At 44.2% G+C, this 21773-nt stretch overlaps 1 protein-coding gene across 1 annotated transcript in view; it reads right to left on the minus strand.

Moving 5' to 3' along the window:
• The window catches only part of LOC144767649 (B-cell receptor CD22-like), a 242245-nt gene that overhangs the window by 201414 nt on the left and 19058 nt on the right, over positions 1 to 21773 (minus strand). Inside the window, exon 2 of the mRNA XM_078651048.1 lies at positions 9965 to 10083. Within this exon, the coding sequence (XP_078507174.1) occupies positions 9965 to 10007 (43 nt within the window). The 5' untranslated portion in view covers positions 10008 to 10083. The remainder of the gene's footprint in view (positions 1 to 9964; positions 10084 to 21773) is intronic.

Here is a 21773-nt window from a genome sequence, read left to right on the forward strand (position 1 = left end):
AGACAGGTTTTTGCCCCCAGCAAGGGACAGAAACTGCTCTCTTAGCGGCAGGTAAGGAGTCCAGAAACATTCTGGACCAAGGAGGTACTGCGGCTATCCTCCTCCTGCACCCCAGCGCCACATTTGACACGGTCAATCACAGCATCTTGATTCAGAGACTCTGGTGGCTTGGAGCGACAGGGGATATTTTTACCTGACTGCAATCCTTCCTGGAGGTAAGGTTTTTTTCAGGTCTTTGAAGGTAATACCTTTTCAGAGCCTATGCCTCTCATCTGAGGTCTTCTTCAGGGCTCCTCCCTGTGCCCGACACTATTTAATGTGTATATGGCCAAGATAGTCCATCCATTCGGGATAGAAATAATACCATACGCCAATGATACGCAACTCATTGTGGCCCTAAACCACACTGATAATTCACCTTCTGGTCTGGGTCCCTGCCTCGAGAAGGTGGGGGAATGGATGGAACATTCCTGCTTGAAACTAAATGGACAAAAAACAGAGCTGATGCTCCTCGGGAATTCTCTCGTGTTCGACGCAGGGCGATTTTGGCCTAAATGCCTTGGCCCTGATCCCACACCAAAAAATCAGGTAAAAAGTCTGGGTATGTGGCTGGATCGCTCTTTCTGAATACCAAGCGACTAAGCTATCAGCCACCTGCTATGGCATTCTCAGGATGCTCCAAAAAATCCACCCTCTTCTTCCCTTCTTAGCCAGAAGGTTGATGGTAAATGCCCTCATTCACTCACACATTGACTATGGGAATGCCCTAAACCTGGGTGCCCCTCAAGCAGCTACTGCAAAGCTACAGATTGTTCAGAATTGTGCCGCCAGATTACTTTTGCAGACCCCTCATCGGCAATTGGCCAAACCTGCATTGAGGGCGGTCCATTGGCTACAGGTACTGGGGAGAATATCTATTTAAGCCTTATCTATCACTCATAAGTCCTTCTGGGGGAAAGTACAAACAATTATTCAAACTATTGTCTCACCTTACTGTCTCAATAGAAACCTCAGCTTGACCAACGTCCTTCTTGCATCAGTTCCAAAAATTAAAAAAGCAAGAAGTGGTGGGCGCTCCTTTTCCTACAAAACTGCCTAGCGTTGTAACACCAGCCCTTTCCATTTACGTCGAGATTCTAATCTCCTGACCTTCCAGAAACTCCTTAAAACTTGGCTGCTCCAAAAATCTGTATAAACATTTGTGTCTACTCCGTCCGTTGATGTTGTTAGCGCTGGGATGCCTTCAGGTATCTACGCACTTTATAAGTGTTTTTCCATTCCCTTCCATTTTCCATACCTAGAGTCAGTGTCCCTGCATGGCAGGAAGTTACAGAGTTACCGGAAGCTGGGCATTTGTTGAGCAGCAATCTAGCTTCTTGGCCATGGGGGAACATAAAAGCGGGGCGTGTGGGGAGAGTAAGGCTGCCGTTTTACACTTGTGCACTTCAACTTTAGCTTTGTGAATTTTATACGTTGTGTAAACTTTTAGATATTACTGTTCTGGATTTGAATTTGTACCTCTTTCTGCTCTGTGTTTTAAACCGCTTGCATTGATTATTGTTGGCTCACCTTACTCTCTACTGCATCGGGAGGGAAACCGCTTTTCTTAGAATCAGTGTCCCTGCACGGCAGGAAGGCACTGAGTTACAGGAAGCTGCACATTTGTTGGGGAGCGCTCTAGCTTCTTTGTCAAGAGGAAACATAAAAGCAGGGCTGAAGCATGGCCGCACAGAGGCCGCGCGCAGCTGCCATGACACTTCCGTGCCAAAGGAAAGCCCGTCTGTGCCCGCCCGCCCGCATCCAGACCGTGGCCAGCCCCAGCCACGCTGCCCATATGTTCCCCGGGAGTCGCTTATCTTGGTCAAGTGAGCAGATGCTTAAAATAAATAACAAGACATGTGTTAATAAACTTAAGCTAGAATCGAGTAAGCTAACCGTGGAGCTAGTTGCAATGCCTGTCTTTTTAAATTAGGATGAGCTATGGGAAGCCTATCGATTGTTTATTGACTCCAGCGCCGCCTATGATACAGGTCAGGCCGGGGGTACCTGCAACAGGGAGTTCGATACCTGCTGGCTTCTGTTTGACCTGTGCCAATAGGAGCGGTAACAAGACTGGAGGTGGAGTGGCTATCGTTCTGAGGGAGGGCTGGGAAATCTCCTGTAGTAGTGTTGAACACATAGTAATCATGGAGGCTATGTCTTTCTGTGTCAGGGTCTCATAATTGCTATCGGTGGCTGGGATATTGGTGTATAGACCCCCAATACGCCAAGCTGCCACTTAGCAGAATTTTATGACATAGCCACTGATCTCTCACTGAAATATGCAGCTTCACTATTCTAGGCGATTTTAACGTCTATATGGAAAATGCAAAATCCACTAAAGCCCTCCAGCTGGCGGAAACTCTTGATTGGCTTAACTTGACACAAAGAGTCACTGCCCCTACTCATGACGCTGGCCACATGCTGGACCTCATCTTTTTGAATGGCCCCTACCTTTTGGTTGAGGTCCCTCTACCTCTGACTTGGATGGATCATTCACGTATTCTATTCAGCTTTCAGGCCACCCACCACAGCAATAGCCCCTAAGCATATTCCAGAGATAAGGAGAGATTTAAGGAAGGTCGCTACGGATTCTTTGACTCCTTTGTTTCAAAATACCCCCTTTCAGTAGACATGGAATCTCAACGAAGATATTTCCAGCTACAATAGCTGGGTTACTAATGTCTTAGATAAGGTGGCACCTCCCAGATCTATTACATCCTCCAGGAAAAAGCCATCCGTCTCATGGTTTTCTATGGAACTTCAGGCAGAGCAAAGTCTTTGTAAGAAATTGGAATGCTCCTGGAGACAAGCATATGATCCAGCAGCCAAGTGTTCCTATAGAAAAGCCCTTAAAAAGGTCCATAGACTCAAGCGTAATGCTATGCGAGACTACTTTTCACACAAGATCAAGTCGGCCGACAATTCAGCCAAAGTAATATTCAAAATTACTCAATGCTTCACCAAACTGGCTGCTCTTGCTAGCTCTGTGACTCCATCCTTTACTCTTTGTAATGGCCTCTCAGAATTCTTTCAGGATAAAATTCAATCTATTTAATCCACTTCCCCATCTAACATGTCTCTGCATGAGCCTAATCCTACTCCGGATTGCATTGATATTTGGTCGGAGTTTCACCCTCTTCCTCTGGATGTGTCCTTTTAGAAACTGTAGAGCTGTGAATCGGGCACTCTGGGCGATTCCTGCCCGGCTCAGTTCTTCAGATTGTTGGCCCCTTATTTTGATGTCCCCCTGAACCAAATCTGGAATTCTTCTCTGAAGTCAGGTATAAATCCAGAAACTTGGAAACAAGCATTCTTACTGCCTATCCTCAAGAAGCCGGTACCGATCCTGCAGCACATAAAAACTTCCGACTCATCTTAATGCTGCCGGCACAGGCAAAACATTTTGAGCAGGTACTTCAGAGTCAGCTCTCTGAATTTTGGGAACCTTATAACTGTTTCCATGACTCTCAATCCAACTTTAGAGCAGGATACAGTACGGAGACCATACTCTTGGAAGTTGCAGAGGGAGTACACAAAACCATAGATCAGGGCAGCGAAACTATGCTGGTGCTGCTATACCTGTCTGCAGCTTTCGATACTGAGGCCCATCCGATTCTCCAGGAGGGGAAACATCCTTTACAATGAAACTTTTACAACGCAGTGCTTTTACAAAGCAGGTTTTACAACGAAAACCATTACAACGCATTGCGCTGGGGGGGGCGCTCTAGGATAGGGAATAGATTTAATTTACTATCCAACACCTTCCCTAGTGTCCACGGGGACTAGAGTTGGAATAGTAAATTAAACTATTCACTATCCAGCACCTCAAAGCGCTATGCGTTGTAAAGATTTGCGTTGTAAAAACTGCGTTGTAACAGCATGGGTGGTAAAAGCATGCGTTGTAACGTCATACATCCCTCCAGGAGAGACTTAAGCATTTGGGAGTTTTGGGCATGGTTCTGTCCTGGCTCCAGTCTTCCCTGGAGAATCACACACAACAGGTTTATTTGCGCTCCTTTGTTTCCACCAGGAAACCTCTTGTTTGCGGGATCCTTCAGGGTTCGGCACTAAGCCCTCTACTCTTCAACATATACCTTACCCCTCTCATGATCTTGGTTAGAACTCCCAGAGTGAAAGTGATTTCCTACGCTGACAACACCCAATTGATGTTCTCTTTTAAAGAACATTCAGAGGCTGCTTTTGTCAACTTTAGACTGTGCCTGAGCAACATATGGGAATGGATGACTCAAAACTGACCAAAATTGAACACTGAGAAAACTGAGGTGCTCTTCTTTAACCAACCGGTCCCACCTCCTTCCATGCTTTGGTGGCCCCCAGAACTAAATCCCTCTCGGTAAGGACTCTGGGGTTCAAATTCGACAATGCTCTGTCCTGTAAGGCCCAGATCAGTCAGGTCCCCTCCATAAGCTTATGGAAGCTGCGCACCCTGAGGCAATTCCTCCACTTTCTCCCACTGGATTCTAGGCCGGCTGTAGTTCATGCCTTAGTTACATCTTGCCTGGACTACTCTAACAGCCTTTACTTCGGTCTCCCAGCATACTTGATCCGCAGATTACAAATCGTTCAGAATGCTGCGGCTAGATTGATAAGCAAGGGGCCTTCCCGTCAGTCCATCTCTCCCCACCTGCGAAATCTTCACCGGCTGCCCATCAGCAGAAGAATTGAATTTAAGGCACTCACCATGGCGTATAGAGTCACCATGGGTTGGGTCCGACATATCTGAGACTCAGATTGCAAAGCTACCAACATAACCGAGTCCTGAGATCCAACCATTTGAATCTGCTCATAAATCTCCGCTTTCGTAAGGCCAGGGTATGCTGCAGAACCTTCTTGGTTAGAACCGCGAAGCTCTGGAATATCATGCCCTTACATATCTGCAAAACAGAACCTGAGTCAGCTTTCAGGAAAGCTTTGAAGACCTGGTTGTTCTACCACATTTATCCTCTTGTCCTTTTGCCGAATGCGCTATTCTGCAGCCTTAGTGCAGGTACCCCTATGTTGGAGGTAGCTGTGCACTCAATAAATGTTCAAAACAAATAAATAAATACAAATTTGAGAAGAAGAAGAGCTTCCCAATGAGGATGTCACTGTGTCTGGCTCTATGTCAGTGGTCTGTGAGAGAGATCCCAGGGCACTCTAGTCAGAGGGGGCCGTGATTCTCAAAGTTTCAGGGACCAAGGAGTGTACTTCTGTGGAGGAGTCTATAGTGCCATCATCTCTGACCACAATAGAGCCGAGCCCATGTGCTCCCTCTGATGTCCCCCTCCACCCAGATGGCGGCCAATTGAGACCCTCGCAGTGCGATCATGGAAGAGGTCCACGCTACTCAATGGACGTCCTGGGACATGGGAGATAAGTCCAGTCAGGACAATACCTCCTCTAGGTGGTCAAGGAAATGTGATTTCACGTATGCCAGAACTCTGAGATTTGCAGGATATAGCAACATGCGTTTGAGGTTCATTTTGCATAACTTATTTTTCACAGCAATAAAGGACTTGCCTTGCTCCTGTACCTCATGCGTGTAGTGCGGGTAGATAGTGGTGTTGCGGTTCTCGCATTTCAGGACTGAAAGTTCCCTTGCAGCCCTCAGGATGTCACAGTAGTTTATGATCCTGTCAATGAGAGCTATTGGTTGGGCCCCAAGTGGCAGAAATGGGGCCATTGCCTGGTGCACTAATTCTACAACGTATCACCCAGCCCTAAAGAAAGGTCTCCCCTGATTGCCCCTTCACTCATTCCATAAATCCCAGAAGGCACACATTATTTCGATGCAAGCACCCTTCGGCATTCTCAATGCTGTTCTCCAGCGTATTCATGACCACCGACATTTGGGATACCTTTTGCTTTAGTTGTCAAACCTTCATTACAAGATACTAATGTTGGATTCCGCATTTTCCACCTTGTCGGTGACTTCACCCAAGTCTGCGCATAGGAGAATATCTTCGATGTAGACATCCACAATTTGTTCTGCTTCCCTAGATCCCTGTAAGGCTGACAGTAAAGCCACTCTGGATGGTTCCACCTCCTGCTCCAGGGACTGTCCAGGCTAGGAGGCACAACCTCCTGTGTGGGAGGTGGTGGCTTGTGGTATACTGTTATGGTGTTCTGGTGTTGAGATCTGCCCTTCCCCTTGCCAGCAGCACAGCCATGAGCTGGCATGAAAAATGTAGGTCAATAAGTCGGGGAGATACCCCCCAGGTCTGCAGGTCTAAAGTCTGCGAGAGATGCTGTCCTGAGACCCCAAGCTCCCCATTGCATTGGGGCAATCGGTGTACTGGATTGCCACCCAACAACCAAAGATCCAGCAATGGGCAGGGTGTTACCTGCATCACAAATCCCTGGATGTCTGCCAGGAAGAGTCTGACCACCTGGAGAGTAGAAGCCCACCATCTCCTGCAGAAAACCCCAGCTCCTGGTTCCAGGTTCTTCCAACAGCAGGGGCAGCAGCCAGTCCCTGACATCCAGGGCAGTAGCCCGAACAGGTGGTGAGGGTCGTGGCCACAAGCAGGCCATATCAGCCCCCAAGGAACCACTGCACCAGTCACCCAGGTGTGAAGAAAGACCTACCCACTGTTCCTCTGGTGGTACCCACGGAGTTATACTACCACACGGGGGAGAGGAGCACCATACTAGGCCAGTGTCCTCCACAGGTAATGCAGGAGAGAGCATCCACGTCTCGCCTCCTTCACTGGGGCTCACACCAACCGTGAAAGGTCCAGGACAGACTCCCTGGTTATGCCGGCCCCACTGATCACTGCAGCAATGTGGAGTCGGGCTGCCACCAGCTGATAAAAGTCCTGCGTCCCGCCCACCGTCCCATGCACCGTGGGGTTGGAATTTTGGAAGTCCAGGCTACAGGTGCAGCAAGGACAGGAGAGAGAGTAAATTATATGGGGGCCGTCTACAAATACCTCCAAGTCATAGAGAACCCCAGCTGGCAGCCAAACACTGGCAGAACACATGGCAACAAGTAGATTATGGGCCACTGAGTGGGTGCCCAGACCTTTGGTGACGTCCGTCTCCTGCGGGCCTCAATGGGGTTGTAGGATGAGCTGAATCGGGGTGAGGTACCTCCAGCACTGGTAGTACGCATCCAGGATCAAGCTTCAGTCAGGCACAGCGTAGATGGGGCGGATTCTTGCAGGATTTTGGCAGTATTACTAGGTGCGGCACAGAGTTCCCTAGGAGCACGTCCAAACAGCCATGTTCCTTATCCAATCCCGCAAACTTAATTGATAACTTTGTATCCTTTATACACGATCATGACCTAAATCCCAATCTGTCAATGATATATATTGTGACTTTGGGCCCTACATCCATGAAATCTAGAACCTTTTTTTCTTGATAATCTGATTTGAGACCCTTTGATTCTGCTACTAGATTAGAAAATAGGGGCCACATGTACGTATCTTTTTTGTTGTTGCAAACGGCTCTATTCACCGAATTGGGGCATATGCGACAGCCCAAAAACTTTTTGTACATACAGAACTCTATTTTGCGTTTCGGTGACCTACTACTTAATTGCAAAATGGGTTATCTATTTGGTATTAGGAAGGGGCGTGTTGAGGGCGTCTCTTCCTAATACCGACTCGCAGTGCTATGTACACATGTTTTGTGAACGAAATGCAGTCGCAAAACATTACTCATTTTACCAGCAACTTCAAGTAGTTGGTAACCCAGTTGCAAATGGGAATGGGTCCCTAGGGGACCTCTTCCCCTCTATGAATAGTTACAAAAAAGTTTTTACAGAGCAGGTAGTGGTCCCAAGGACAAAAGACCACTGCCTGCTCTGAAAAAATGAAACAGAAGCGTTTCATTTTTATTTTTGAAACGCTTCCCATTTTCCTCAAAGGAAAACGGGCTGCACTTAAAAATAAGCTACTTTATTTAAAAGCAAACACAGACATGGTGATCTGCTATCCTGAGCAGGCCACCATCCCTTTATTTTTAGGGATTCTCAGTGGGTAGAAAATTGCGACTTACCTTGTAAATATTACGACCTTCATTAGGAATCGCTAAATGTCTCAAGGACACATTTGTACATAGGTGTTTGCGATTTCCCAATAGTGAATCGCAAAAATGCACTATTAGGAACTCGCAAAATTAAACCTGCGGTCATGTGGCCCCAGATCACTTGAACACTTGTTGGAAATATATAAAAGAGAATGTATACTTGGGGCTGCTGGTAGGTATTAAAGATGACTCTGGGCCTTCCACATCTCATTTTTTATCTCTTGAAAACATCAGATGAATGATATAGAACATATCATTAAGATGATATGTTCTATTTGCTGATCTCTATTTGGGCTAACCCGGTGGTTTCTAAGAGTAATGGAATTGTAACTGATTGAGGGTAGAAACCCCCTTAAGGATTCTGCTCCTTGAATGTTTCAGTGTTACATGCTTGGGATTGGGGAGGGGAGCAGAATTCTTTAGGACTCTGGATTATTTGGAAAAATAAGAGGAAATATGTTTTCATTGGTGTGTAAATGGAGACTTATCCTTATACGGTCTCAGATGGTTATGAGCGTTGTTTGGAATAGGTTTGCTCTTTATATGTTGTTGTTTTCAAAACTTAATGAAACCTTGAACTTTTCCCTACACTTTAGATATGTCCAAACTCGCATGTACTTTATAAGCTTTTTAAAACGTTCATGACATAAGCACTTTACCATTGTTGAGAAGCTGCGGCTTCACAAGTTGTAGACATGATTTCTTATACTTGCAGCTACTATTGTGCCATTGTCATGTTGTGGGACGTTTTCTGCACCTTACCATTAAGATTAGGGCTGATATTGGTGAATGTTATATTAGTTGTTTGATTAATTCATTAGCATTGGTTATTGTTTCATGATGTATTCATAGTATTGTTTTGTGTCTGTCCATATTTGTTTATAAGGCTGCTTTATGACCTAAACCAACTAAATTGACATACTGACTATACTGCACACACACAAGTATGAGAGGAAGAGTTGTAAACAATAGAGAATTCAATTCAAAGATGCCCCACTTCCCTAATTGTATCTGTCTAAAACAAAATAAAAGGCAACAGTTAATTATAACCTGCATGGGCCTTGTAATTTGGTTACCAGTGGAGACTGGTTGGCTTTGATTTTTCGCTTTTATCAATGCTGTACATACATTTTATTAAAAGAAGAAAATAAATGAATGATGCATACGCATGCATGCACATGCGTTTCGAAATTACTGCGGCTGAGTAAATGCATGTGCATGCGTTACTACTCATGCACACTCTTGCAGCAAGACTCAATTTTATTTTTGTATTGACCCTTCCTAGCTGGAAAAGCCAAATCATAGAATGGTAAAACAAAATTGACTTAAATATGCTTCATAGCACATTTTGTAAAAGGAGCAAGCTAGTAGCAAATTGCTGGCAATGGGCCTCCAAAAATTAAATAATTTAATAAATAAAAGAAACATTTTTTTCAATAAAGGCTCACAGCTGGAGAGGCAGAGCAACAATGGAGTACCGGCTGGAGTAAGAAGTAAGCATACGTAACAGAAAAAGGGGGACAAGAGGCAGGAGAATAAAACTAATAAAAAGCAGATAAAAGCAGGGTGGGAGGAGTAGGGAAGCAATAGACAAGCTGTTGGCCAGGGGATGGGAGCACAGAGCTAACGTCAGCGGATATTTGAGATGGGAAACTGCATAGAAAAAGGGAGTAAGAAAATGCATGCACTTCTATTGAGTACCAATGAGTTAAAAGCAAAGAGGTTGCCACCGCTGTAAGTACTGATATTGTTCATAATAGTTATTAAAAAACTGAAATCTAACAGCTGTTAGTAGGAAAGATAAAACATAAGCTGATATAGAGTGTTTGCTGCACAGAAATGGTCAACAGAATGTATCACAATATGCTTGAGGGTGATGATAAAGTACCTTGAAGAAGAGCGCACAAGAAAACTCCCTGCTTGTAGTCCATTTGAGCTCTTTATGAAGCACCTCTGGACATACTTGTCTGAAGAATGCTCAGGTTAAAGCATCATGATTTTGCAACCCTGGAAAATGAAATAAACTGAATTAAACAATATATAGACGAATTAAAATGAGACACACTTTGGAGCGGAGCTCTACTGATTGTTTGCCTCAATCATTTACACCTAAGAACATAATTAAGGGGTGCCCAATATTGTTCTACAGCCACCATGTTATGCCAAATGTTCAGTATGACCACATTTATATTTTCTGGATATATATTTATTCCTGCTTAATATCCTCAAAGTATGGTATGGATCAGCCTCCTCAAGCAAATCTAGACACCAGACATAAATGTGACTAATGTAAGCTATGCACTAGGAGAGTCCTAATACAGTCCCTCGGCATGTGTACTGCTTGGTTAAATGGTTGTTTACTCTTCAAATGTTCCCTTATACGGTGAAGTCAATTGGATGATCAAATTGTGTGATGTGTGCATCATAGAGTAAATTTTTTTTTTTTAAATACGAAAACCGTGGGGCTTTGTATAATGACAGCCCAGCTGGACTCAACCCATTAGGTTGAACAAAATCGAGAAAAACAACCCTAGTTGCAAACCTTCATGAACCATTGTAACAATAAACGTTGCAAATTGGTGGTGGTATAATAACACTTTTTGAATTAAAGAACAATTACATCCATTCCTGGAACATGTCAATAAGATATTAATTTAATATGTTTTTCATATTCATTTTGCAAGTTTGTATCTTAATACATTGCTTTTAAAATTCAGTGCTGCTTTTTTAATGATGTAGAACAGCCAAATAAATCCACATTTAAATAGACATTTTACATTCATATCAAGTACAATAATTGGTTTCTTAGATGTTGGGCAGTCATCACATGTTTCACTGCGTAATGTGAACTACTGCTTCTACAGAGGCTTTTAAAAATGTATATTTGAAAAATAATTAGAAAGCTCATATTAATTGACAGAAAAAGTTCACAATCTCATAAATAGACAGTAATGTTCTCAAATTCATGTATATTTATTTACTTAATCTTTAAACTGAAATGCAGATCATAAAAGGAAAGAAGATTGAACAACAAAGGAGTCATTTTGTGAAAATCTATTTTTAAAATGAATTTCTAAATTCTGGGTTTTAAGTACTTACATGTTCCCTGACTACTCCAAATGTTGCCGCTTACCGTGTTCACATCCCCTCAAATTAGTTACCTGGATTCATAGGCAATCAGACTCCCTAGTCATTCAATCTGAAGTACATTCCTGTGTTTAACCAATTTACTATTTACTCAGATACATTTCTGATAACACACAATGACCTGACTGTGTCTCATTCACCAAATTCATGGTTTGAGATTCCAGCTTATTTTTTAATCAATCACAGTGTATCAGCTTACCATAATGAAATCTCCTCACGAGCTAATATATTAGAAATATCCTTCCAAAAAAAGTGAAAGTTCTCTTTTAGTTCCAAATCAAATTAATCCTTTCAAAATGAGCTGATTATAATAAGGCTTTATATACTGCCAAACAAAAATAGAAAGGAAGAAACAAGGAGCCATAACTCAGATGTATCCAAAATTCCATTACTTTAAAAATGTCTTCCTTATAGAGAAATTGGAGGGGAGGGGGGAACACTCGCCTACTTTTAGGAGTATCCATTGCTTTTCCAAAGTTTAATCACTAATTACCTTAAAAATCCAAAATTCACCAATTCATGATCCTGAATTTCAATATCCGGTTAAAGGCCTTACATATTTGCATTAACTAATAATTAATTCTGCAAAATCAAATGAACAATCGGAACTCAATAACCTTTCTTCTATAATACACCAGAAGATAACTTTTATCTAAATTATTTACACAATCTTTAAAACTCCAAACTTTTAAAATGCCCCTAGTTAATAAACACACCATTTTACATATACCTCAATCCCAATGTTCAAATATCCAATGACATAACTAATGATTCCCATTCGAATTTCCTCAAATGACCATAAAAATAAAGGATAATCAAAGTTTTAAGTATCCTTCACCACATTTCTTTTCACCTATATAAAACAAACGCTTAACTATAGTTAAGGTATTCTGTATCAAAATCTTTGTGGTCCTGATCTCACACCTATTGATCCTCCCGATCTACACAACATGTTCATCGTCCCACAAACCACTCATGAGGGAGGGTTTCACAATCAACACACCCTCTATATACTTGCTTACAAGTTCAGACTGAGTCCATACAAACACTGTTTTATAATCGGCAAGAAATACATAAATAGGAGCCGAAAGTGTAAACTCTGACTCCTCATTTAACTACAAGTACAGCATTATGGATCTGAGTTCCTTAAGCTCAACAGTTAGCTCAAAATTGACCAAAATAAAACTGTTTCCATAGTCGACTTGTAGGGCACCAATGAGACCCTGAGTTTCTATTATACCAATAAAAGATACCAATAGGGACCTGAGTTTCTTAAACCCGCTAGGTAGCTCAAAATTGAGCAAAAAAAACACTTTTTCCTTATTCAGCTTGTAATACTTCAATGAAAACCTGGGTTTCTTTTATCCAATTCACTGCACAAGCCCCCACCAGTTATGATTCAATCAATCAATCAATCAATCAATCAATCAATCAGGGTATTGTAGAATGCACTACTAACCCGCAAAGGTCTAAAGGCACTGGGGTGGTGGGGGGGATGAGCAGCTACGTGAGGGTCATTCAAAGAGCCAGATCTTGAGGTCTATTCTGAATTGGTGCAGTGTTGGGCTCCATCGGAGGTGAAGGGGGAGTTTGTTCCAGGTCTTGGCTGCGAGGCAGGAGAAGGATCTTTCACCAGCTCTGGTCCTGTAGAAAAAAGGGAAGGTGGCTAGGGCAAGGTCAGCCGAGTGGAGGATTCTTTTGGGGCCGTGGAATGAGATTCGGTCATTGAGATATTAGGGTCCGGTGTTGTGGAGGGCTTTGTAGGTGTGTGTGTGAGCAGCTTGAAGGTTATTCTTTTTTCGCCAGTGAGCCAGTGTAGTTGATCTGGCTGTTCATGGTGAGTGAAGAGTCGAGTCTGATGCTGAGGTTGCGTGCAGAGTCTATTGGGAAGGGTGGGTTTGCAAGGGTGGTGGGTCACCAGGTGTTGTCCCATGTGGAGGCAGTGGAGCAGAGGATCAGGACTTCTGTTTTCTCAGGGTTGAGCTTCAGATAGCTGTTGATCATCCAGGTTACGACATCCTTCATCCCTTCTTGGAAGTTGTGCCTGGTGATGTTGAGTTCCTTGGTGGAGGAGAGGATGAGCTGAGTGTCATCGGCATAGAAGACAAGATTGAGACCATGGTTTCCGATGACAGTTGTGAGGGGGGGCATGAAGATGGTGAAGAGTGTGGGGTTGATGGAGGATCCTTGGGGTACTCTCCATCTGATCTCTTTTGGTTCTGAGAGGAAAGTCAGGAGTCTTATTCTCTGTGTTTTGCCTAATAGGAAAGAACGTAACAAGTCAAAGGCCTTTCCTTGGATGCCGGCGTTGTGGAGTCTGGTGGCTACTGTGCGTTGAGAGACTGTGTTGAAGGCTGCTGATAGGTCCAGGAGGATTAGGCTTGCCGTGTAGCCTTGGTCGAGGATGGCACAGATATTGACGGTGGCGGCGAGGAGGGTGGTCATTGTGCTGTGGTTGCTGTGAAATCAGGACTGAGAGGTGTCTAGGATGCTGGTTTCTATGCAGTGTGATAGATTGTGATAGTGTGTGAGCCTTTTTGATGACTTTGGTGGCAAAAGGAAGCAGTAATATGGGCCTGAAATTATTGAGGTCCGTTGGGTCTGCGGAGGACTTCTTTAGGTGGGGGTTGACTTTGGCGCGCTTCAATTTGTCAGGGAATGTGGCTGTGTCGAGAGAACATTTGATGGTTCAACGTAGCTCAGGTATGATGGCAGTGGCAGCCCTGTGGAAGATGTGAGGCAGGGAGGGGTAAGAAGGTGCTCCAGAGTTGATACCTTTCATTGTCTTTAAGGTGTCCTCTGTGGTGAGAGAGGTCCAGGTGAGAAGGGTTTGTTGGGTGGTGTCATTGGGGGTGGGAGTTGAGGTGGTGCCATGGTCTTGATTGTCGAAGTTGTCGTAGAGCATCTTGATCTTGAGGTGCAAAAAGGAGCTGAGTTTGTTGTTGCAGAGGTCCTGGGAGGGAGGGACATAACATGTTTCGCTGTTGGGTTTGGTGAATTTCTGTATGATGGTGATGTGTTCCTTGGATATGTGAACATTGGCGAGGATTCTGTCTTGGATGAAGTTTTTATTTGTTGATTTGATGAGTTGGTGGTGTGCTTTGTAGGTGGTGCAGGCTTTTGGGGTTCTGCTGTTTCTCCACATCTTCAGCAGGCAAGCTTAGAATTTCTTGGCGAACCAGTTGGTTTTCTTCTTGTGTTGTCTATTATTGTTCTGAAGGGGCGGGAGTGTTGGCACAGTTGGCGATCCATTGGTGGAGGTTGCTTGCTGATGTGTTGGTGTCTGTTATAGTAGGGGTGAAGTGCAGGTGAAGTCGGAGCTGACGATTTCTTCTGAGCGTTTTTCCCAGCTTCTGCGTGAGAGGCGTCACATGTGCTTGCATGAGTTGGGTTTTGTAACAGAGAAATTAATGCAGTGGTGGTCGTTCTAGAGCAGTTCTGTGTTGTGGCTGAAGCGAATGTTGTTTCCTCTGGTGAAGATGGAGTTGAGTGTGTGTCCTGCTGTGTCCGTGGGGGTGGGGACAAGTTGCTTCAGTCCTATGTTGGTGAGGTTCTCCGGGATGGCAGTGGTGTTGGGAACGCTGTGGTTGTCCAGGTGGTAGTCCAGGTCTCCGAGTAGTATTTATTCCATAGAGGCGAGGGTGTGCGGTGCGATGTGGTTGGCAATGACATTGGTGAAGGGGGTGCAGAGTACAGGCAGTCTGTAGGTGAATGTTCTGCCTACCATTGTTCTGGGTTTGGGCTGGATCTGGATGTAAATGTGTTCCATAGGGGAAAGGCATTGTCCGAATTGGTGGTTTTCAGTCAGGGAAGCTTTTGTGGATGATGGCGAGGCCGCCTCCTGGGCAGTTGGGACAGTGTTTTCTCAGGATCTTGTATCCGTCGGGGATGGTGGCTGCGATGTTGGGTGTGGAGCTGGGGTTGGTCCAGATCTGGATGCACTCCAGTGGTTTCTGTGCGCTGTCATCCGGTGGGCAGTAGGCTACTGTGCTGGGGACTGTAGATGGGTGAAGGTGGAGCCGCAGTTGGGTCAGGTGCAGACGGGCTTGCCTTTGGCACACCTTTGGCGCACCATTAAGTAGGGGTCGGGGAGAGGGCAGTCAGCTGGGAGGCAGGAGGCGGAAGGACATGCTGGGAGCTGGGGCCACGGGGGCAGCAGCAACGGGGAGTGGGGGAAGAGGGAGCAGGGAGGGCAAGAGGAAGACAGAGAGAAAAGAGACATAAACTGAACAGGCAAAGAGAAAGAGGCAGCATAGCGGAAAAAGGCAGTGAGAAAGAGGCAAAACAGAGGAAAAAGGCAGGGAAAAAGAGGCAAAGCAGAGAAAAAAAGTAAAGAAAAAGAGGCACAATAGACGAAAAAGACAGAGAGAAAGAGGCAAAAACGAGAGAAAGAAGGCAAACACAAGAACAGCAAAATGACACAGAACAGAGCGGAATAGCAGAAGAGCAGGGTGCTCTTCCACTAGACTACCAGGGATGAGGTGCAGACAGGAGCCTTTGGGTGGAGGAGAGCCTCGAAGACCTACCCGAAGGGCTCAAGCTTGTGCTAAGAGCAGAGCCTTAACTGTGTAGCTGTTCATAGGGGAGAGCAGTGACTCTGACCAGGAGGTCAGAGGTCTTGCTCTACTTCACCAATTTCAATTCCTTTACTTCCTTTAAAAAAATACAGATCAGTTATTGATATTATTCAAATGATACTCACCAACAAAGAGTAATCACCTGCATACTGGAAGAAAAAATCGATAGCAAACATCACAAGAGAACACAAAAACACAATGGCGGGGGAGGAAGTTATAGTTAGTACTGCTAAATATAACTGGTGATTTTTGTAGTATTTTGAGTTTAAAACGTTAATGGTGTCATTATTTAACATAGTCACCTACATATAACATTACTTTCACCTCTGTTTTTTTCAGTGAAATTCTAAAGTTGTTTTTAAAAACAAAAACAAAACAGATATTTTTAATCACACCTAACTATGAATTTACTTTCAGCTTTGTTTTTTTCAGTGAATTTCTAAGGTTTGTGTAATGTAAAGTAATATTGTATTACCATGCATCAGGCAACTCCCTGCTGTGCATGGCGAAGTGGGGATTACCCACAGGGCCTGGCATATATATACGTATTCACAATATATATTTATTCACTGAAAAAAACGAAGGTTAAAGTAACGTTAAAGTTAGTTGAATTTGTCAATGATAGCATTAACATGTTGAATTGAAAAAACTGAGAATATCACCAGTTATAGGTAGAGTTATAGATAGCAGCGTTAAATATAACTTGCAATACTTATGACCACGCATATGACATCCCTCAGGGCATATTTTATTATATAATTTATGACATCTCAAATTGCATAATTGATATTATAAATAATTACCAAATGTAGGTGCAACCTCTACAACGCCGAGCTCTTCAACCAACATCCATATACAACTGACCCCACACTGCGCACGGACTTGAGCCATGTGCTGTGGGTGGTTGGCAATAGGGCCTGGCCATAGGGTACCCATCACTGCCCCCTCTTCAAGCCTTATTAGGGACTGGGAATTCCTTTCCCCAGAGCCTTTTTTGTATTATTGGGGAGGGTGGCTTCATGGCCCCACTCCCGAGAATTCATAGACCCTGGGACCCCATCCCTCAGGGCCACTCATTAAAATAAAGGGGGAAGAGGGTAAGTGGCTTCCCTCCTGGGCCAATTTCGGCCCCTGGGACCCTATCCGCCAAGGTCCGGAGTTAATATTTGGGGGACCGGGCATGCAGCCTTCAGCCCTTGGGGAATTATAGACCCTATCCCCTGGAGCTCGGTGCTGAAAGCGGGGAGGGGGCACGAGGCCACTCCTCCCCAGGCCGACTGTGGCCCCTGGTACCCCATCCCCCTGTACCCGGCATTAATATTTAGAAGAGGGGCATGCCTCCCTTCCCCCCTTGGGCCAATATTGTTTTCGGTGACGCTATCTCCCAAGACCCAGCACTGAAGGTATGGTGAGGAGGACATGCAGCCCCCTCCCTGGGGACCCCTTATCCAGTAGCACAACTAAGTTACTTTGGAGGCTGCAGAAAGAGCCCCAAGGCATTCATTGCCCCAAGCGGCTTCCCGGGCCATTAGTGGGTCAGGGAAGGAGTCTGCACGGTTCCCCATTACACATTGCTACATTTATGGGCCGGGCCGGACTCCCTGAGACGTTTTCAGGCTCTGGGTGGAGGGTCATGTGACCTCCCTCCCTGTAAATTATAAGATCAGCCCCAAGGGTTGGCTGCCCTGGCTATCTAATCGCTTGATGAGGGAGGCTGCCTATTCCCTTTTCCATATACAGTCTTTTGGCCCATGGGAGTAGGCTAAATGGGGTTTTATTTAAAAAATGCAGCTTGTGATTTTTTCCCCCATGGCGCCTAGAGGATAAGGGTATTCCTAAACTGCCGCCGTATAGCTTTTTTTACACAGCTACAAGATAGGGGACTAAGTGCTCAATTTCTGTAATGGCTGTTGGCAAAATTTTTCTCATGTTGTTAGCAGTTAATCAGAGAGCCCGCAGAAGTCTGACTCCTGTGGGACCAAGTTGGTCCAAGGGAAAAAAAGCTCCTTGGGCCAATCAGAATGCTCTTTCTTTAAACTGGCGCTCCTGTAAGAGCAGTGCTTAATTTGTAAAATAATAGGTGCCAAGGCTCTGACCAGGAAGCCACTGCAGCTTGCACCAACCATTGCCCTTGCCATCACTACTAAAACAACTATCCATCTCTCTTGCATGTAAATGCGACAGTTCAGATTATTCCCGGTCACCAAAACTAAAGGAATGGCTGGAGAGGCAGGTATTAGCATTTTTAATTTATATTGTATTCCTAAACTACCTATGTTCTGCTCATATTTAAATTAGATGAGCAGCGCCACTATGTGGTGGTCTGTTTTAAGTATGGTGTTGACAATTAGGTGCTGGTGCCGACCCCAGGAAACCAATTGCTTTTTCGTTTGTCATCTAGGCTCAGTGTGCGCCATCATTTGCGTGCCTTGCACTGGCTTCCAGTTGATTCACAGTTGAAATTTAAGATGTTGACTACCGCTCATAGGGCCCTCCATGGGCTTGGTCCCATCTACTTGCGGAGGAGGTTTACTTTTTACACACCAGGAAGACAGCTGCGTTCGTCCGCCCAGCAGCTGCTACAGACCCCTAGGTTCAACCCGCCAAAGACTGGGTGGTAACTCGTTTGTGCGAAAAGCTGGCTTGGCTGGAACACATTGCCTTTGGCTCTTCGGTGTATCCAGGACACATTGCTCTTTAAGAAAAAATTGAAAACGTTGCTTTTCTAGTTGCTGTTCTGTGCTTCTTTTGGTCCTTTCCTCTAGCTAGCGCCGGGACACTTTCGAGTAGCTGCGCCCTGTACAAATTAAATATAACATAACATAACATAACAATTAAGTGCTGGCACTTAGCACAGAAAAGCCCCAGCTCAAATTAAGCACTGCGTAAGAGTCTTGGAGACTCTTGCAAGCCCAATTGCAAAAATATACAATTATTTTTTAACCTTCATTTCTCAAAAACTACTGAAGTGATTTACACTAAATCTTTTGACCAAGATCTAGCTTACTGCCAAATTTAGTGTCATTCCTTTCAGCCGTGTTTTTCTGTAGCTCTGCCTAAAGAAGTGTATGGAAAATGCATGGAGATTTTACAGTTTGGGACCCCTCTTTTTTCTTGCCCTCGCATGACGGATTACCCCAAAACTTTCCAGGAAAGAGCTGAGATTGATGAACTTTTTGGGGGACTGTTTCATGAAGATTCCTCATGTGGGGCTTAAGTTATTAGCAAACAAAAAAAAGCTCTTTTTATGGAAAAGCAGACCTTACTCTGGAGATGAGTTGGCCTAACGACTAGGGCGGTCATCCTTAAATCTAAAGAAACGGTTTCGAGTTTCAGCAAGGGTGCGTAACATCCTGTGATTCTAGGCAAATAGCTTAATCTCCCCGTGCCTAACAAGATAGAATGTGTCCTGATGTAATGCAAATGGTGCTTGTGTGAAGCGCTCCAATACCCGATTCCTTCGGGTCAAGTTTGCACTATATAAAACTCTGTAAAAAAATAATAATTATACTATACCCACCTAGTGGCGATCACTAATAGGTAATCTATATAAATACTAAACCCCATACACCTTCATTGTTTAAATGTATATTATATATAATATATATATTATGCATATTTATATATGTATGTGTGTGTGTGTGTGCGCGCGTTTTTACATGTACGTTTGTGTGTGTGTGTGTTTGTCCTAAGGACCACTGCCGCACACAAGACGGTCACTTCCACCCATTGCAGTACAAAAGGGGGTGGTGATGGACGGAGCATCTGAACCAATTAAACACACACACCCAGTCAAAAGATCTAGATTTAATCCATCCCCGTTCTTTAGCCCACTCTGCCACCCCAGTTCAGACATGTCCATATGCAAATCAGTCTGACTTTGTGCCTCATGGGAACAGTCCAGCCCGAACTGCCAAGCCATGCCTTCCCTGGACCGGAAACAAGCTTCCTAGGACCGGTTTCTGGCATTTCAGCCGTCTTCAGCCAGGCTTGCTTGAAACCAGTGGCAAAGTGAGCAAGGGACTCACGTCTGAGCATACCCTGCCAATTTATGGCGAACAAAGGGGTTCGCCTTAAGTTGGCAGGGTATGCTCTTCAGAGCACGGAAGTTGTCGTTAGGCATTTATGCGTGTAACCCAGAAGGGATTGTGTCTATACTAAGCATTCTGGGAGTTGTAGTCAATCACATGTATGTCACTGCGAGTTGAATCTCCTCTCCGTATTTGGATTAACTTGCCTTAAGGAAGAGCGAATGTTGACACTAGGGTCATTAATCTTTCACAAGATAGCTGATTAACTGGTGATGCTGTGTGTTATAAAACATGAATATATTTTGTGTGAATTAATTTTTTATTTTAAAGAGAAATTATTAGTTTTAAAGAAAAAGAAGCACACTGAAAAAGATTTTAAATGGACCGTGCTCTAGGGCATCAAAACCCCATCCCGCAGGAGGAAGTGTGGAATCAACACTCCTCAGGAGAGAAGCATATTTAATACTCAAGTTCATTTGTGTGAATGATGGCCTGAACGAGATGACAGAACTTCAACAAACAATTCGCTGAGCCATCAGTATCTCTGACTGGTCACAGTTTTTATTACCAAAAACATGATTAACTGTTTAAGTTGCAGTAGACTTCTTTTTCCTTTGCCTAAGGACAACTTCTGTGCTCTTGATCGACATAATTTAATTTGAAGAAAGATCATCGAGGTGCCACAGGAAACATTAATGAAGGTGAGGAGCACAGAGCACCAAAATAAGCTAACTGTAAAACCCCTTCTTCTAAGCGCTAGAACTATAACGCTCATTCCAGTTCCTTTTTCTTTAAAACACACAGATCACTTAAATACAAGTTTGCGCTGTAAGCTTCGCTCTTACATTTGCATCGGAGTTGGTCTTTGGTGATTTTGCTCCAGCAGCGGCGGGGGTTCTGTTGGGTGCAGTGGTGTGTGGTGGTTTTCCGGAAGGTGAAGTGGATGCAGCGGTGGTCGGTCCAGAGGAGTTTGGTGGTGTGGCTTACAGAGAAGTGCGGGCTTGAGGAGAAGACAGGATTGCGCGTGTGGCTTACATCGAGTCAAACAAAGTTTGTGGCGAAAGTCCCCTGCCGACTAAGGATTTCAATTAGTTACCTCAAGTAAGTGCGTACGTGACATGCTGATATAGTAAACATTGACACACCACAAAGGCGTGCATTGCCTTCCAACAGACTATAGGTAACGCAAGCAATGATGATTTGTTTTTCAAAAGAAGGTGCTGCGAATGCAAAAGCACTTTTCCGTTCCATGCGTGGGGTAGAAAGTCATCGACACGCTGTGAAGTAAGTTCATTTCCTGCTTCAGTCTAACTAAAAAGTTGCTTCCCCGATTCCTCCTTTGAATGTAACAACTGAAACACTGTTTTTTTTCACACATAGGTGACACTGTTGAAAAGATTTGCGGCTATCCGTCTTTTAAAAAAATAACAGAACACATGTAAGTCCTGATGCTGTTTGCTTATCCACACTGGAGCTATCAAAGCCCAGAACAAGATATAAATATGAATTTTGTCAAATACCTATCGATACTGAGACAAAATGTCTGTGTTTCTTTATGCTAACTGTTACAGGTTCAACGTTAAAGTGTCTGAGAACTTTTGACAGACAAAGGTATTCCATTTACCACAATAGTCTGCGCTTGGGAAATATATTGAGAAAGAGTCCACACTTATTTGTCCTTCTCAATAAACCAACAGGTTACACCGAGCTCAGCCCTGATGAAAATCCCGTGAAATAATTAACGGGATTGGGAACACATCGGTTTTTCCGGTATATACACACAAAGGGACATTCGCTAGGTAAATGTCTAGTGTGTTTTCTCTGAGGAGGCCACATTTAAAATACTTAGCACCCCAGGATTCTTGCCCTTGTGAGAACAGTTTTAATTTACTAAGGCATAAAACAGCAGACTTTAGAATTGTTACAATCAATGACGCTGGTG

This window comes from Lissotriton helveticus, chromosome 7, assembly GCF_964261635.1.
Source record: "Lissotriton helveticus chromosome 7, aLisHel1.1, whole genome shotgun sequence".
Taxonomy (NCBI): Eukaryota; Metazoa; Chordata; class Amphibia; order Caudata; family Salamandridae; genus Lissotriton; species Lissotriton helveticus.